The 17,932-nt window shown below is 30.1% G+C and overlaps 1 protein-coding gene across 2 annotated transcripts; it reads right to left on the minus strand.

The window, feature by feature from the left end:
* Positions 1-9,417: 9,417 nt before the first annotated feature.
* Positions 9,418-16,259, minus strand: LOC114173941 (hypersensitive-induced response protein 1-like). 2 transcript variants are annotated; one of them, XM_028058635.1, is made up of 7 exons: positions 16,045-16,259; positions 15,870-15,936; positions 10,650-10,882; positions 10,407-10,527; positions 10,223-10,314; positions 10,054-10,150; positions 9,418-9,980 (listed from the first exon to the last, which is right to left on the minus strand). In XM_028058635.1, exons 3-7 carry the CDS (start codon positions 10,836-10,838, stop codon positions 9,616-9,618), a joined length of 864 nt encoding a protein of 287 aa, XP_027914436.1. In that variant the 5' UTR covers positions 10,839-10,882; positions 15,870-15,936; positions 16,045-16,259; the 3' UTR covers positions 9,418-9,615. The 2 variants fall into 2 exon arrangements, with proteins under 2 accessions (XP_027914436.1, XP_027914437.1); XM_028058636.1 differs by lacking the exons at positions 15,870-15,936; positions 16,045-16,259 and adding an exon at positions 10,995-11,192.
* Positions 16,260-17,932: the final 1,673 nt, after the last annotated feature.

Raw genomic sequence — 17,932 nt, forward strand, 5'->3', positions numbered from 1 at the left:
ATCATGTCATCCATTTAACGATTATTTCACTCAATAATGACTCAATTAAAAAAATTATATTTATTAAATATTTAATAAACTATAAAAATTTATCAATAACTCAATTAAAAATTCACAATTTTACGTAAACTTAAAACATAATTAATATATTATAATAATATAGCTGCTATCCTTAGTCAAAACTTCAGTTTTATATTTGATGTAATTGAATTTAATGTTATTAATTGTATTGAAGGAAGAAATTATTTAATATATTACATGACACTTGCTCATTTAATTTCATATTGGAAATTGAGTTTATGTTACTAAATGAGTAAAGAATTCAAAAATTGAAATTAATGTTACTTATTATAATTAATATTAACATTTATAGTTTTAATATTAAGTAGGGGCATTTATTTATTATGCAATTTTGTTAGGAATAAAATATAGAAATAAATAAAATCATTTGTCAGACAGTTTTTGAATATATATATATATATATATATATATATATAAATGTATTCTATTTGTAACTTATAATCAAATATTAAATAATTTATTGGAATGTAATAATAATAATTTTAACTATCATAAATATTTAATCTTTTTTAACTTATCTTATTAAATTATTAAATATTTTGTAAATATTAAATAATATTTATTCTCAGCATTTTTAAAATTAGTTTTTATATAAATACGTCAATTTGGAAATAAGTCATTATGTGTTTATTTGTATAGATTTTTTTATTTTAATTTATACTAACAGTAGAATATAATTTAATTAAAAAAATTTTAGTTTAATTTAATGAACAAGTTATATATATTTTTGTTGTCTGTATTTTTTCTATCAAATTTATCTTTGATAAATTTATTACGTAATTAACTTTTAAACTTGATAAAACTTATTAAATTTATTTGAGATTTATTTTATAAAATTATTATCTCTTTCAAGAGTAAAATATTTTTCATCATCTTGACTTTCTCTAAGTTTTTTATTCTTTTTGCTTGTTTGGAGATTGGGACTTGTCAAAATATTTTTTTTTTGTCTATATTTTAGTCTTTTTAGAAATTTGTGGCAAGTGGAGATGGTTGGACTTCATGTCTAAGAATACAAATTCAAAAATCAATATTTGTTTGGTTATGATTATCAGGGTGTAATAAGATTCTTAATATGAGTTTTCTGTATAAATGTTGTTTGTTGTTTAAGTAGATTCTCTAGAGGCAACGAAACTTCTATGATAATGAATCATAATCGGTAATAGATCTATTAAAATTATTCATAACTGTTTTAAATTTATTTTGTTCATCTTAATTTTATATACTTGTTCTCCCATAATATATTATCTCAGTAACTTAGAAGGATTTTACATCTGTTATTCCTCACAAGATTATGGAGTATGATCTTTTGAGAAATTTTTTTTTAATAAAATTTCACAAAGTTTATTTTTTAACACACATCAAACATTCTTTTTTCAAATTATATCAAATTTTTATTCCATCCATTAAAATATTATTACGTATACTTTATTAAAAATTTGTTAATAAAACTTTTTCGAAACATAATTTTTCTAAAATTATATAAGAAGAGATAGGTATTTAAATTAGTTATTTTGTTGGTTGTGAATGAATTGAACATAAGATGGTAATCTGTGAATGAGAAATTGTCCCCTGTTGTAATTGTTATGTGTGCTTCAGCATTATTAGTTAGTTTGCTAAATGTTGAGTTGATGGATGAGATGGAATGATAAATTGTTACTACTACTTAAATAGTTAATTTTTGTACACTTAGTGGCATGCATATTTAATGTTTGTTTAATATATTTGAGAATAAATATATAAATTTTTATCCATAGGCTCATAATAATTAATTTCTGAAGTGATTTGTGTCTTTTTTTTTTTTAATGGATATAAACACAATTAGATTCAATCGGAGGAACGGATAAATCTGTCGTGGTAATGAGCCAAATCAAAGTAGAATTTAATTTAATAAAAAATTTATAATTGTATGGATGAAATTAATGTTATTTGTATACCATTTTAATAATTAATTTTAACTTTGATCTTTTTAATTTTAAGCAGTTATCTATACTTATATATAAAATGATTGCTCAAATTTGTTTTCAATCAATCTATCTAGATATTTGAAACTTTTAACCGTTTATTTACATCTAAACCTTAGATTAGTTATTGATAAAGTTTAATTTAACGGAATTATTTATATTTAATAAAATGTTAAATGATAGATATCAATGTTTTTTCATATTTAAATTTAACAATTATATATATTTGTTATAATTTTAATAGGCTTAAATAAATATTTTTGTCCTAGTTTTCATTTGGTACTTTCAATTTGGTCTTACTTTTTTTTCAATTTGATCTTAATATTCGTTAATTTTATTTAATTTGATACTTTTCACTAACACTGTTAAAATAGTTAACAGATTATGAACAATAACTGGCACGTGTCATTTTGTGATTTTTTAATTTCTTTTTAATTTTTTTAATTTTTTTAATTTTTAAAAAAATGTCCGCATGTCAAGTAACAAGGGTTGATTTGTGTAACTTATAATTAAATTCGTGGTACATAAGAAGTAAATCTCATACTATGAAAAAAAAAATGATTGATTAGTAAATTTTAAGAAATTGTACGAAAAGTAACTCGCAACTCCCCACATATTTGTTCATTGTATCCCACTTATTTGCCTATTTGGTTTGACCTATTTTTTTTCCAAGTCAGTCATTCATAAGATTGATTAATAAAAAAAGATTGATTAATAAGTTCAAAAAAAATATGTATGAAAACTAACACGTAGTTCCTCACATATTTATTCATTGTGCACCACTTATTGGTCTATCTAATTTGGCCTTTATTTTACAAGTCAGTCACCTAGTGCAAACAATAAAGGTTAATTTTTGTAACTTATAATCAAATTTGTAGTACATAAGAAGTATTTCCCATTGGATGATAAAAAAAAAGATTGATTAGTAAGTTTTAAAAAATTGTACAAAAAGTAATATGCAGTTCTCCACTCTTTTGTTCATTTTTCTGTTCATTGTTCCCCACCTAGAGTTAGATTTGATTTGATCTTTTTTTTTCAAGCCAGTCATTTAGTTCAAGCAATAAGGGTTAATTTTAAAAAAGAACGATTAGTAAATTTTAAAAAATTGTACGAAAAGTAACCCGCAACTGCCCCCATATTTTTTCATTTTGTCCCAATTATTTACCTATCTTGTTTGGCTTTTTTTTTTCAAGCCAGCCCACCTAGAGCAAACAATAAGGATTAATTTTTTGTAACTTATAATCAAATTCATGGTACAAAAAAGGTACATCCCATTGGATGACAAAAAAAGATTGATGAATAAATTTTAAAAAACTATACGAGAAGTAATACGCAGCTCCCCATTTATTTACTTATTGTGTCCCATTTATTGGCCTATTTTTTTTTCTTCAAGTCAGCTACCTAGGACAAGCGACAAGGATTGATTGTCTAACTTATAATAAAATTCGTGGTAAGAAGTACATCGCATTTGATGAAAAAAAGAAGAAGATTGATTACTAAATTTTAAAAAATCGTACGAAAAGTAACACGCAACTCCCCACATATTTGTTCATTGTGTTACAATTATTTTCCTATATTGTTTGACCTTTTTTTTTCTTCAATCCAGCCACCTAGTACAAACAATGAGGGTTGATTTTTGTAACTTATAATCAAATTCATGGTACACAAAAGGTACATCGCATTGGATTACAACAAAATATTGATTAGTGAATTTTAAGAAATTATAGGAGAAGTAATATGCAGCTCTCCACTTATTTACTTGTTGTGCCCCATTTATTGGCCTATTTTTTCCTCTATTATAATAAAATTTGTGGTACATAAGAAGTGGATGAAAAAAAAAATTGATTACTAAATTTTAAAAAATTGTACGAAAAGTAATATGCAACTCCCCACATATTTGTTCATTGGGGTCCACTCATTTGCCTATCTTGTTTGGCCTATTTTTTTATTCAAGCTGGCCACCTAGTGCAAGCAATAAGGGTTGGTTTTCGTAACTTATTATTAAATTCATGGTACATAAGATGTACATCCTATTTGAAAAAAAAAAGATTGATTAAATTAGTAAATTTTAAAATATTGTACAAGAAGTAATACACACCTCCACACTTATTTACTTATTGAGCCCCATTTATTGGCCTATTTTTTTTTCAAGCTAACCACCTAGTGTAAGAAATAAGGGTTTATTTTTGTGACATATATTAAAATTCATGGTATATAAGAGGTACATCCCATTGAATGACAAAAAGAGATTGATTAGAAAATTTTAAAACATTGTACGAGAAGTAATATGTAGCTCCCCACTTATTTGCTTATTGTGCCCCATTTATTGGTCTATTTTTTTCTTCAAGTCAACCACCTAGTGCAAGCATCAAGGGTTGATTTGTCTAACTTATAATAAAATTCGTGGTACATAAGAAGTACATGCCATTGGATAAAAGAAAATTGATTACTAAATTTTAAAAAAATGTACGAAAAGTAACACGCAACTCCCCACATATTTGTTCATTGGGGTGAACTTATTTGTCTATCTTGTTTGGTCTATTTTTTTTCTTCAAGTCAGCCACCTAGTGCATACAATAATGGTTGATTTTTGTAACTTACAATTAAATTCTTGGTACATAAGACGTGCATCCCATTGGAAAAGAAAAAAAAGATTGATTAGTAAATTTAAAAAAATTGTACAAGAAGTAACACACAACTTCCCACTTATTTACTTATTGAGCCCCATCTATTGGTATATTTTTTTCTTCAAGCCAGCCACTTAATACAAGAAATAAGGGTTGATTTTTGTGACATATATTAAAATTCATGGTACATAAGAGGTATATCCCATTGAATAACAACAAAATATTGATTAGAAAATTTTAAAAAATTGTACGAGAAGTAATACGCAGCTCCCCACTTATTTACTTATTGTGCCCCATTTATTGACCTATTTTTTTATTCAAGTCAGCCACCTAATGCAAGCAACAAGGGTTGATTTGTCTAACTTATAATAAAATTCGTGATACATAAGAAGTACATCCCATTGGATGAAGAAAATTGATTACTAAATTTTAAAAAATTGTACGAAAAGTAACATGCAACTTCCCACATATTTATTCATTGGGGTCCACTGATTTGCATATCTTATTTGGCGTATTTTTTTTTTCTTTAAACCAGCTATCTTGTGCAAGCAATAAAGGTTGGTTTTTGTAACTTATAATTAAATTCATGGTACATAAGAGGTATTGGAAAACAAAAAAAGATTGATTAGTAAATTTTAAAATATTGTACATGAAGTAATATATAGCTCCCCGCTTATTTACTTATGTCACATTTATTGGCCTATTTTTTTCTTCAAGCCGGCCATATAGTGCAAGCAATAAGGGTTGATTTGTCTAACTTATAATAAAATTCGTGGTACATAAAAAGTACATCCTATTGGTTAAAAAATGATTGATTACTAAATTTAAAAAAATTGTATGAAAAGTAACACGCAACTCCCGACATATTTGTTCATTGGGGTCTATTTATTTGCCTATCTTGTTTGGCATATATTTTTCTTCAAGCCAGTCACCTAGTGCATCAATAAGGATTGGTTGGTTTTTGTAACTTATAATAAAATTCATGGTACATAAGATGTACATTCCATTAGATGACAAAAAAAGATTGATTAGTAAATTTTAAAAATTATACGAGAAGTAATACGCAACTCCCACTTATTTACTTATTGTGCCCTATTTATTGGCCTATTTTTTACTTCAAGCCATCTCTACCTAGTGCAACAATAAGGTTGGTTTTTGTAACTTATAATCAAATTCATGATACATAAGATGTACAACCCATTGGATGACAAAAAAAGAGATTTGATTAGTAAATATTATAAAATTGTACAAGAAGTAATACACAACTCCCCACTTATTTACTTATTGAACCCCATTTATTGGCCTATTTTTTTCTTCAAACTAGCCACCTAGTGCAAGAAATAAAGGTTTATTTTTGTGACATATATTAAAATTCATGGTACATGAGAGGTACATCCCATTGGATAACAAAAAAAATTGATTAGAAAATTTTAAAAAATTGTACGAGAAGTAATACGCAGCTCCCCGCTTATTTACTTATTGTGCCCCATTTATTATCCTTTTCTTTTTTCTTCAAGCCAACCACGTAGTGCAAGCAATAAGGATTGATTTTTTTGACTCACTAAAAAGTGAGTCGGATTGTTCATTAGGGTTCACTTATTTGTCTATCTTGTTTGACCTATTTTTTTCTTCAAGCTAGTCACCTAGTGCAAGCAATAAAGGTTGGTTTTTGTAACTTATAATTAAATTCATGGTACATAAGATGTACATCCCATTGGATGACAAAAAAAGATTGATTATTAAATTTTAAAAAATTATACGAAAACTGACAAACAACTCCACACATATTTGTTCATTGTGTCCAACTTATTTGCATATCTAGTTTGACTTATTTTTTTTCCAAGCCAGTCATTCAATGCAAATAATAAGGATTGATTTTTGTGACTTATAATCAAATTTGTAGTACATAATAAGTACATCTTATTGGATATCAAACAAAAGATTGATTAGTAAGTTTGAAAAAAAATTGTACAAAAAGTAATATGAAGTTCTCCACTCATTTGTTCATTGTTCCCCACATAGAGTGATGTGATCCTAACAAGGCTTATAGTTTGGGCTAATGCCAAGGTCCAATCCATGACCCACATGCTCCTAAAGATCAAAACCCAATCAAAGGCCCAATAACAAGAGACATTCTTAGAAGAATTCAAACGGGCTTTCCTCAAGAGGATCAAATTCATCATGGGCTTTATATGTTGTTCTCATGGGCTAAAGAAGACATCAAGATATGAGAGCACTCATGATTGGAGCATTAGAATATCTTTTATTTTGGGCCAATTGTTAGGCCATGATTTATTAAACTACTTGATTAGCTTGCAAATTGGGCTAATTCAAGCCCCATTATAACTTGGCCGAGAATTGCTCTCCAAAGACTCCTTCCACATGGTGCCAAGTGTGACAATGCATGAGACATGTGAAGGAGGACACTTGGCGTGAGATCCTAGCTCCTTTGCATCCAATGGTTCCCTGAGCAACTTGGAGAGCAAGCCGTGCATTTGCATTTCATTTCCTTTCTCATTTTCATTGCATTAAGGAAGGATCCTCTACTATAAATGAGAGCTTCCTATGCTTGTCTTTGATTACTTTGGATTGGTAATAGACTAAGTGTTGAGAGTACTCCACCTATTGCCTCTAGAGTCACTTTGCTAGACTAGTTTCTACCAAGAACTCCTCTAGCCTCCTTCCCTAGAATAAATTTCTTTTCTAGGTTTCCTCTCCATTTCACCTTCATTGTTTCAAGAGCCTCCAAGCTTGAATCCACTCCTCAATTTCACTCCATTTTCGTTGCAACCATGGACCTTCTCCTCTTCATTTTCGTGCTACAAGGTCCATCAAGTGGTATTTAGAGTCACTTCTAACAAAAATGCTACTGCACATTTTTTACGTAGATTTTTTTTTGCTTGACTTGTAATTGGTGACATAGAATGTTGTTTTTGTGTTGGTGAGATAATGATTGTTATATGTTTGAAAATTTATCAAAAAATAATTATAATTGTGTACATTTAGAAATTTAAAAAGGAAATTAGTTTTTTGTTTTTATCGATGGAATTTATACAAATGCCAATATAAATGTCACTCATACAGCAATTCAGAAGTCACTAAGGTAATTCCTTGCATTTGCTATCGCAATTATATTCACGTCTCACCTTTAATATCCTCATCTACATGATTTTTAAACTAGTGGAGTCATGTCTTCTTTCCTTAATAATGTTGATACTTAATACACAATATGAAGGTTGAAATTGCACATGCATGATTTTATCAGACAATTAAACATAAGGAACTTAAGGCGATGTTTATATGCTTTAAGATGGAAGGAAATGGACTCAATAAGCATTGTTATTAAACAAAAAATTTAATATAAAAGGGTTAAATAAGTGTGAAAGCTCACTTCAAGGAGTGGAAAACAAAGAAACACACAACAATACAAGAGTAATCATGGGAGAAAAGAATAATATAATAGAAAATAAATAACTAAGAAAAAACAAGTAAAGAGAAAATGTGGAAATGGAAAGTTTTCCATGTCAATCGGATACTTTCCAAGATAAGTGATAATCAAAATCGTTGCTTAAATAAATGAAAGATAAAACTCTAAAAGAGGAAGATAACTCTTCTCTCACAATTTTGCTAAGATAACAATACTTTCATTCAATTAAAAGTTGATTTAGAAGTGCATGAAGTTTCTATTTATAGATATGTAGTGACAAGTTTCAAAATACCAGAGTATTTGACGTTTACATAAATTTCTTGAATTGAATAACAAACTTTTTCATTTCACCATATCTTAACATAATTTTTTACAAAATCTCAATATGAAGTGTACTTAATTCATAGCATTCATTCTTATACTTTACCACATTCCATGTAAAACTCACTACTACATTTATGTAATGCAATCTAAATTAATTAATTCATATTCACAACTCTCTTTGCACTCATATGACCATTATAAAATCTAAATATAATGTATAGAGTTATATTAATTCCATCTAATTGCTTCTTATCTTGATTGAAAACTAGTATAATTGTTTACAACTTTTATGTTTATAACTTTTTCTAATTTAGTACAAAATTTAATACTTAAAAGTCACGAAAAATCCCTAACTATAAAATGTACTTTATAGTGCATCTATCACACCTATGTGAGAGAACCATTAATGTAAATATTGTTTGGGACTAATTATAGTTACATTAGATTCTATTCTACATATCTAATATTTCAAAATAAATATATGATTTATTAGATTTAGAGACTTTTTAATATTTTTTTTGTTATTGTAGGAACGTGGAATTGATTTCCTTTCTTTAAATTAGATTTTTGTAATCAAGCTTAAGCTTAGGCCCATGCATACAATTGATGAGTTGAAAATATTGAATTCATTTATTTATTTTTTCAATTTAAAATTTTGTCTTCTCTTAGAGAAGCTCTAAATTTCTAAGTTGATTCTCTTTATATCTTCTATTTTCTTCTGTGCCTTTAATTTAATAATTAAACATGAATTAGATTGAATAATAATTTGATTCGGTTCTAATATCCAGTTTAATTAACCAATTCAATACCATATCTTTTTTTAATTGAACGAGTTAATTATTCAAACTTCAATTAAAATTTTTCAGAAATGTTTAGAAAGTTATAATAAGATGAACCGTAAGAACTTTAAATCTATATCAATTGACTTTTGGTATCCAATTCTTTCATTTTTCAACCTCTGTTTTTAATTTCTTTTTGCATTTGTGTTTTATGACTGTTTTGCATTTTAAAAACCCCAAATAATTTATACAGGAAAATTATTAAACATACAATAGATGCATCATTGGGACAATTGATCTGGGTTGTGTTCTGCATCGTAAAATTTGATAGAAAACTAAAGTGCTTTGAATTGATAACAGCATTGTAGCATGGTAAAATAATTCTTCAACATTGTGATGCATTTCCTTGGACAAGATCAAGAACACTGTGTTGCATTTCCTTGGAGAAGACCATTTCTGATCTGTGAAGCAACATCTTGAACAGCACCAGGTCCATGTGGAATAAAAACAGCATTGGATTTGGAGGAAGCACCAATGTCCTTCATTGTGTCAAAATATTGGGTCATTAGAACCATGTCCATGATATCCTTTGATGTTGTCCCAGGAACATTCTCAGAGAAAGCTAACACACTGTCTCTAAGCCCATCAACTATGGCTTGGCGCTGACGCGCAACTCCAAGCCCTGCTAGGTACTTTGATTCTGCATCTCCTTCTGCTCGCTTTATCTGCAATATCTTCTCTGCTTCAGCTTTCTCCTTCGCAGCCACCCTCAATCTTGCAGCTATTTGCAAAGGGTCACCAACAAAACATAAAAACAAGTTCTTCAAACAAGATAAAGCGACATGTGAACATACCAGCATTTATTTCATTCATAGCTCTCTTCACATGTTCATCTGGCTCAATATCCACGATAAGAGTCTGAACTATCTCGTAACCATAAGCTGACATAGCCTACAAAGAAGGAAACAGATTAAGGATGTTCTATTCCATTCTTAATTTAAGAATAAGACAAAAAGAATATACCTTTTCAAGTTGTTCCTCCACTGCTTTTGCAATTTCATTCTTCTGTTCAAAAGTTGCGTCTAGTTCCATCTTTGGAACACTTGCTCTGATAACTGAATAGCAGCAACATGAGTAAAAAAGTTTCAATATGAGAATCCACAGATAAACCCATTTTCTTTCAATTCAGAAGCATTAGAATAGTCACCATCAAAGACATAGGATTGTATCTGTGCTCTGGTGTTGCTGAGTTTGTAGTAAGCATCCACTGCCTTTTCTGCCAATGCTCGATATTGGATTGAAGCAACCACAGTAACAAATACATTGTCCTGATCGAATGCATCACAACATCATCAGATGATTCATCATTTCAGACATTACTCAGATAAATATAATTTTGTGCTTCAATTTTGGTAAGATGATAAGAACAAGTGAAAGTGAAAGAAAGAACCTTTGTCTTGGTTTCACAACGAACATCAAGCTGTTTGACACGCAAAGAAAGGGCACCAGCCACACGACTGCCAAGACACCATGGGACACAGTGGCAACCAGGTTCAAGAACATCATCGTACTTCCCGAAAACTTCCCTGATGGCCACACTTGACTGCTCCACTTGGACGCATCCAAACACTTGCCCCATCTTCACAACTCAAAGAACAGCAACAAAACTCCAACAGAAAGCACCTAAACACACACCAACATAAATAGGATGCATGAATTCATTGTTCTCAATGCTCAGAAGAATAACAAAAACCATGATTTTCCATTGGTTAATTTTCAAAGATAGTGCACTCACCTTGATAGCGAGAGAGTGAGAATGAAAAGGAGAGAGAATGGTATGTCTATATAGGAAGGCAGAGAAGTGATGGGAAAAGACCAAGAAAATGAATGGAAAAGAGAAAGGTAAAGAAATGGCAGTGACATAGCAACTTCGCAGGGTTGAGTTTTCATCATCCAAAATACAATTTATAGTCCGTGTTGCCGCGTTATGCACTTTAAAAAGCCTGCAAAGAGCGTGTAGTGTGGATTGGGAGAGTGATGTAGATTCCCTTCAAATTAACATGTTATTTATTTTACATTATTATACTTTAAAATGGTAGTTTTCCGTCAAAATCAAGGTGTTGAGAAATAGTTTTAGGAAAGTTTTAGACTTTTAGTTAAATTCATTTATAGAAGTTTCTTAAAATAAGATATAAGTATATTATTTTACCCTTTTATAAATATTATAATTGTTCTTCTAAGATAAAAACGAAGAAGAGAGTGTGTATACAAGGCAAATTATAATAATGAGATAACTTTTCCACACTTAAATCAGTAAAAATACAAAAAAAAAAAAAGTATGAGTAAAAAAAATGATGATGATAATGGTACCAGGACAAAAGTGACTATGAGAATGGAATGAGTATACATGTGGGTATATACGTGGGATGATATCTATTTATAAATTGGACACCTAGTATTTTGATATTTTTTTACTATAATTTAATATTATTTTTTATTATTGTTCACTTTTTATTTTCTTCTAAAAATATGAAAATTAATTTTTATTAAGATTATTTAACTTTTATAAGAGTCGTCAAGGTGTTAAAGAACATTTTTTTTCTTATAGATTTGCAGACTCTTCAAGAAAAGGTTGAAAAAATAATTAAAAATAAACCTTAGATATAATTAATTATTGCTACACATGTTAAACATAGTTTTAGACTTGTTTTTAATAAAAGGATTAAATATGTATTTTTAAGGTGTGAAGAGTTAATATTTTATAATTTAGACAAAATATAATTTTTGTATAATATTTGAGAATGAAAATCATATTTAATTCTTAATAAAATTATATCTTATTATTTTAATTATTAAATGATATTTGTTTCTCTTATATTTTTAAGGAGTTGACTCTTATAAGGCCTCTTTTCTTTTTGCCTTATAAGTGTAGGGCTTGGCCTTTTAGTTGGGCCTAAGGTGAGTCCACTTAATAACTTCAGAACCACCAATTGTCCATTCCCTTTCATTCAGTCTCCACAAACTAAAAACGTCTCACCTTCTTTCTCCCTTTCTGCTACAGAAGCTCTGCTAAGGCAGTTACGGATCATCCTCCAAGTTGACTAAACGATGTTCTTCCATGTAAGTTGAGCTCTCGCTTTCACCTTTCTCTTTTTCCAGTTCTTATGCTCTGATTCTAAAATGGGTTCTTTCAGAACCTCACCTTCGTGCTAGTGTTTATGTCTTTTCAGTCTTTTGGTGTTCTTGGAGTTGTTTTGCTCTTTCTGCTAGTGTCTAAACCCCTATCGCAGTAGCTTTTATTAAGGTAAGGGAAGCTAGGGTTTCATGTTTTTAAGTCATTTTGCCTGTTTCTGGTATGTTTTATGTTCTTGGTGTTTGAATGATGTTCTTGATCGTATGAAAATATATATTGTTTGTGCTTCTGGTAGGACATTTGGTGTTGCATGTGTGAACAGGTGAGAAACCTGCTAATCTCGCCCAAGCGAGTGGCCCTCGCCTAAGCGAGAGTAGTAGGAACTCACCCCTGGTTTCAGCTTGAATTTTTGCTTAGGCGACGGGTTTCGTTTTGAGCGATGAGTAATCTCGCTCAGGTGATAAGGTCTCGCCTAAATAAGAATTCGCTGAAACATTGCAGTACCCATTATATCATGCTCTTGCCCAGGCGAGAAGGGCCCGCTTGAGTGAGAGAATCTCTTTTGCCTGAGTGAGTGCCTTTAGCTTAGGCGAGACTCGTGCAGGAAACACTGTGTAGGCTAAATTGGTTCCATGATTGTTCGATTTACCTTTCAAAATATGAAATATGATGCTTTGGATGTTGTATGTAATATAATGAAATTGGAATTCATGGTTTTGGGTATGAAATAAGTCATGGATTGGTTGGTTGGTGGTGTTTTGGCATGAGATTGGGATGTTTTGAGATAACATGTGGTTTTGGTGTGAGAAACATGAATGTGGTATGAGATAGACGTAATTCCATGAATCTTTTGGTCATATTTCATGGTGGTGTTGTAATGTATATAATTAGATAAGGATTCAAGTAAGGATTGCATTCTGAAACTCTAAGGAATCAATTAGTCTCACGTAGAGCAGACTGATTGAAGTGGTGAGAGTAGCGGGAGGCCCTAGTCTTTAGCAGGAAAATGACCTTAGATGATTGAAGGCTAACCTTGTGCGTGGTAGGGTGAAACCCATTGGCAATGGCTCTGCAGAGTAATAGAGGCCACCACAAATGCAAGTATCCAGTGAATTCGATATTATTATATGTATCCGGATAATTGAGTCATATTGTCCTGTTTGTTTGCTATCACATGATTGTATGCCTACTGTATTGTGTGTAGCATGTCTATGATCTGTTTAAATTTCTGCTTGCTATAACATGTTCAAAAATTTCTTTTTACTCTAGTTACCCATTCTTGCTTGTGTCTGTCTTCTTGTGTGATTTTTCTTTTTTTGCAATGATCACCATTTATTTGGTGTGAGTAGATGTGGAAACCTCTGGTAGTCCTCAGGGTGGTGAAGATGTTGCTGTGTAGTATGGTCCCTATGGTTGGTTGTGGCTCGTTATTGAGCCTTTTTGAAGAACTCTTATTTTATTTTAAATTTCTTGTTCTGAGAGCAGTCTTACGTGAAACAGTTGCATTAGCAGGGTCTACTCATGACATAGTGGTATGCCTTAGACTTCTTTCTAAGTATATTATGGATGATGGTAATAGTTAGTATATACTTTTGATTTCGTGCTCTATTTAATATTATATTTATGTGATATTTTATTTATTAGATTTATCTATTAAATTGGATGTCACAACTTATATATTTTTTTAAAATATCATATTAAATAAGACTAAAATTAAAATAGTTTTAAAATATTTTAATTAAAAAAATATTAAAAATTTATATAATTAATATGTATTATAAATATCATACGATTGTACTGTCTCTAAATTATGATATAACTTGTAAAAATATGAAAATTTGTATTTTTATAAACCAATAGTTTCTCATAAAAAAATGAATACCTATAAATATCAATGGATACAACTTCTATTATGTATATCTAATATGATATAAATAAGAAAAACAAATTACACACATTAATTAGACATATCTCACAAAATAGAGAAACACAATAACATAGAAATATTTCTTAAAAAATAAAATATTGAGAGTTATTCTTCTTAACTTGATCCTACAAATTTGGATGGAAATAACATTCTTAATTTATCCATGTTTCCGTGATTTATTTTGAATCATAAAATTATAACATTCTAACTAATTCACATGTATGATTTAATTATTTTATGTTTGTATTTACATATAATTATTATATAAATATAAATGTAAACATAAAAAATAGAGAGTGTAACATAGTTTTTCACGCTATCAAATAAAACATTATATTATGATCAAGCATAGCAGATAGTAGGAATAACAGTCATATACACATAAGTATATACTGCTGGTACAGTCATCCAAAATTAGCCATACAATCCCTAGAAGGCAAGGGTAGATATAAGAAAAAGGCCTAAACTACGCGTCAAGTTAAAACTCCACAAAATCTAGCCCAAAACTACCACAACATTGAGTAAGGATCAATTCCTACTCAGAAGGGGGGCATCATCATCTGGATTCGGCTCTGTTCACACCAACCGTAGGTGATCATTGCAAAGGAGAACACACAAGGACAAGCAAACATAAACAAAAGGGGTAAACTAACTGAAATAAGAGAAAATGATACAATTCACAATATAAACATCATTCATAACACATAGTTCCATAATATAAATTCTAGACTCGATATTCGGATTTTGTAAGCGACGTTGGAGCTCTTGGTGGCTTGCACCTGTAACGGTTCTCAGACTCTGCAAAGTCTGTACACAAGGAGTTATCACCCGACCGTTCCTAGGGTAAGTCCCCTTCGTGTCTAGGACTTGATCGAGTCTAAAGACTAGGACCTCCTGTTACTCCTCACGACATAATCCATTCTGCTCTATCTGAGCGTGAATGATTATTGGAGTTTCAGAATACCAACCAATATGGATTCCACACATCCTTACACGCACTACAAGTTCTCTTGAATTTCCCATGAAATTCTATTCCAGCCACAACTCCTTATAATTCATGTTCTTCCAAATTCATCACACAACACATTAATAATGGCATTCCAAGCATAGAAGAGTCTATTTGCACAAAACCACATCAGAACATACGATTTCACTCTTTAAAACAGCAGCTGAAGTATCCCACTGCAGTAGCTCTCGCTCAAGCTAGACATTCTAGCCCAGGCGAGAGGCCATCTCGCTTAGGCGAGTCGGTCTCGCCTGGGCGAGGATTTAACAGTCACAAAGATTAAAAAATTGGGTAAACTCTCGCTCAGGCTAAACTAGCTCGATTAGATGAGAGTATCTCTCGCTTAAGCGACTCCAGCTCGCCTAGGTGAGACTTCGCGCAGTAATAGGGGTGGGCTTTCTAGTGTTTTCGCTTGGGCGAAAACCACCCGCCTAGACAAAAATACCAGGTCACTCCATTGTTTCCACATGCAAGAGCACTAATTTCATGGCAAACAATAATCAAACACCCACACATGCGTTTCAAGCATCAATTTAGCACACCAAGCTTCATTCAAACATGATTCATGGTTTAAATGAAAAGAATTTCGGTTAGCCTCTCTTACCTCTAGAATTACTCACAAGAAAGACCCCTTTTTAACGGTAAGCACTTCCCACGTACAACTTAAGGAGCTGAAATGCAGATTCATAGGGTGAGAATGTGATCCTTATCCGATTTTAGCATGAACATAGTTCCAGAACTTGAAATTGAAGGGAATTGAGGAGCTGAAGTTAAGTTACATGGAAGAAAGGGAAACTTGATTAGGGGGAAAGCTTTTGCCCTCGTTTCTGGTTTGTTTGCTGTTGCAGAATTGAGGAAAGAATTAGGTTGGAAATTGAATTCCCAGCTTAGAGAGAGGGCAGAGGAAACAAAAATGGTGAAAAGGTTGGAGTGGTAGTGAGTTGGTTGTAAGAGTGGCAGTAAAGTATAGGGAGAGTGAAATAGAAAGAAGAAAAGAAAAGGGAAAAGGAAGTGGGGTCTCAGAGAGAGGAAGTGTTCTTTTATTAATACTTAATAAATGTGAACATTTAACAAAAATTATACGTACAGTCATTTTTTTTTTAAATGATCATTACGTCAAAAATTAATTTTACAAGAAAGAATAATCAAATATTAATTCAATGCTAAACCCAAAACATATAAACCTTATTTATCTTATAAAAGAATCTATCTACAATTAAACTATTCATTTTTCTTTTGTTATAATTCTTTTTAATTTTTTTAATTTTTTAATTTTTTCATTTTAATTTTCAATTTTTTAATTTTTCTTTAAATTTAGCTGATATATTTTTTTTTTTAACTTATGAATAATAAATTTACGATAATTGTGATGAAAGAGGTTAAAGTTTTCTAAGTTAAGCATACAAAAATGATATCATATGCATCAACTAAAGTATTAGAAATAATTGGTTATAAAGTTGGAGAATTGCAAATCATAAACACTGCCATGCATCCTTCTACAACTCAACAAGAAAAAATATAATTTACCTTAGAGCTGTCAAAATGGGTTGAAACCCGTGAGCCAATTCGGCTCACTACGAGTTCGATCGGGTTGGGTTCAATTTTTTTTATAAATTTCAATACAGGTTAATTTTTGACTCGACTCATTTAGAATCCGGCTCATCCGGGTTGAAGTCGTGGTGAGCTGGGTTAGCTCATCAACCCGCAGATAAAAGGGTCACACAAGTGTTTTTATTTATTTTTATTAGGTTAGACTTTACATTTGGGTCATGTTAGGTTATTTTTTTATATTTTAGTTTGTATTTGGATTGTATTAAAGTTTATTTAGATTTTAATTAGAATTACAATTTAGTTTTGACTGAAAACAAAATAAAAAATAATATTTTTTTTGAATTAAGTGAATCCGTAAGCCAATCCGTTTATCCTGTTAATCCGTGGTGGACTGAGTCAGGTTCAGAATTTTTTGACTCACTAAAAAATGAGTCGGATTAAATTAACTCACTCAATCATAACATGTGGTAGGTCGAGTCAGATCGAGTCAGGTTTAACTAGGTTACCTGCTTTGACAACTCTACTTTACCTTATCATTTCTATATTTTATATTAAACTTGTACTTTTACCTTTCATTACAAATTTACCTTCATGGTTTATTTTAATTTTCAGTCCTTCTTTTCACTTTTATTAATTTTGTCCATTGTGATTAGTTTGTTAAGTGTAATCATCATAACATCATGAACCGAAAAATAGTCAGTAACTTAATTTATATTTAATAAAAATAAACTCATAAAAATGTATATTTATATGTTTCCTAATTTTTTTTTTCAATTTTATCAATTTTTTTATTTAACATGCAACACTTTCAATTTTAACACCTTTAAAAAAATTTATTTTATTATAAATTATTTTATTAGTGACAAAATTTTTTACGTCAAACTTAATAATATTTAACGTAAATTGACGTGAAAAATAATATAATTCAAATAAATTTAAATATGTATTTTTATACAACATAAATTTACATACTCTATGATAATGTGGAAACTAAAACTAATATTAAAAATTAAAATAATTAATATAGAAGACCTTGGATTAGATATAATACGTCAAACAATAAATCACAAACATACATTTTATAATATATAATATAGTATTTTATAAGATATCCGA

Source organism: Vigna unguiculata, chromosome 2 (assembly GCF_004118075.2).
Source record: "Vigna unguiculata cultivar IT97K-499-35 chromosome 2, ASM411807v1, whole genome shotgun sequence".
NCBI lineage: Eukaryota > Viridiplantae > Streptophyta > Magnoliopsida > Fabales > Fabaceae > Vigna > Vigna unguiculata.

Coding starts and splice junctions, on each gene's coding strand:
- LOC114173941 (XM_028058635.1), bottom strand. CDS start 10,838: ATGGGGCAAGTGTTTGGATGCGTCCAAGTGGAGCAGTCAAGTGTGGCC. Junction 10,528..10,649: donor GTTGTGAAACCAAGACAAAG/GTTCTTTCTTTC, acceptor GCATTCGATCAG/GACAATGTATTTGTTACTGT. Junction 10,151..10,222: donor TGGAGGAACAACTTGAAAAG/GTATATTCTTTT, acceptor CCTTCTTTGTAG/GCTATGTCAGCTTATGGTTA.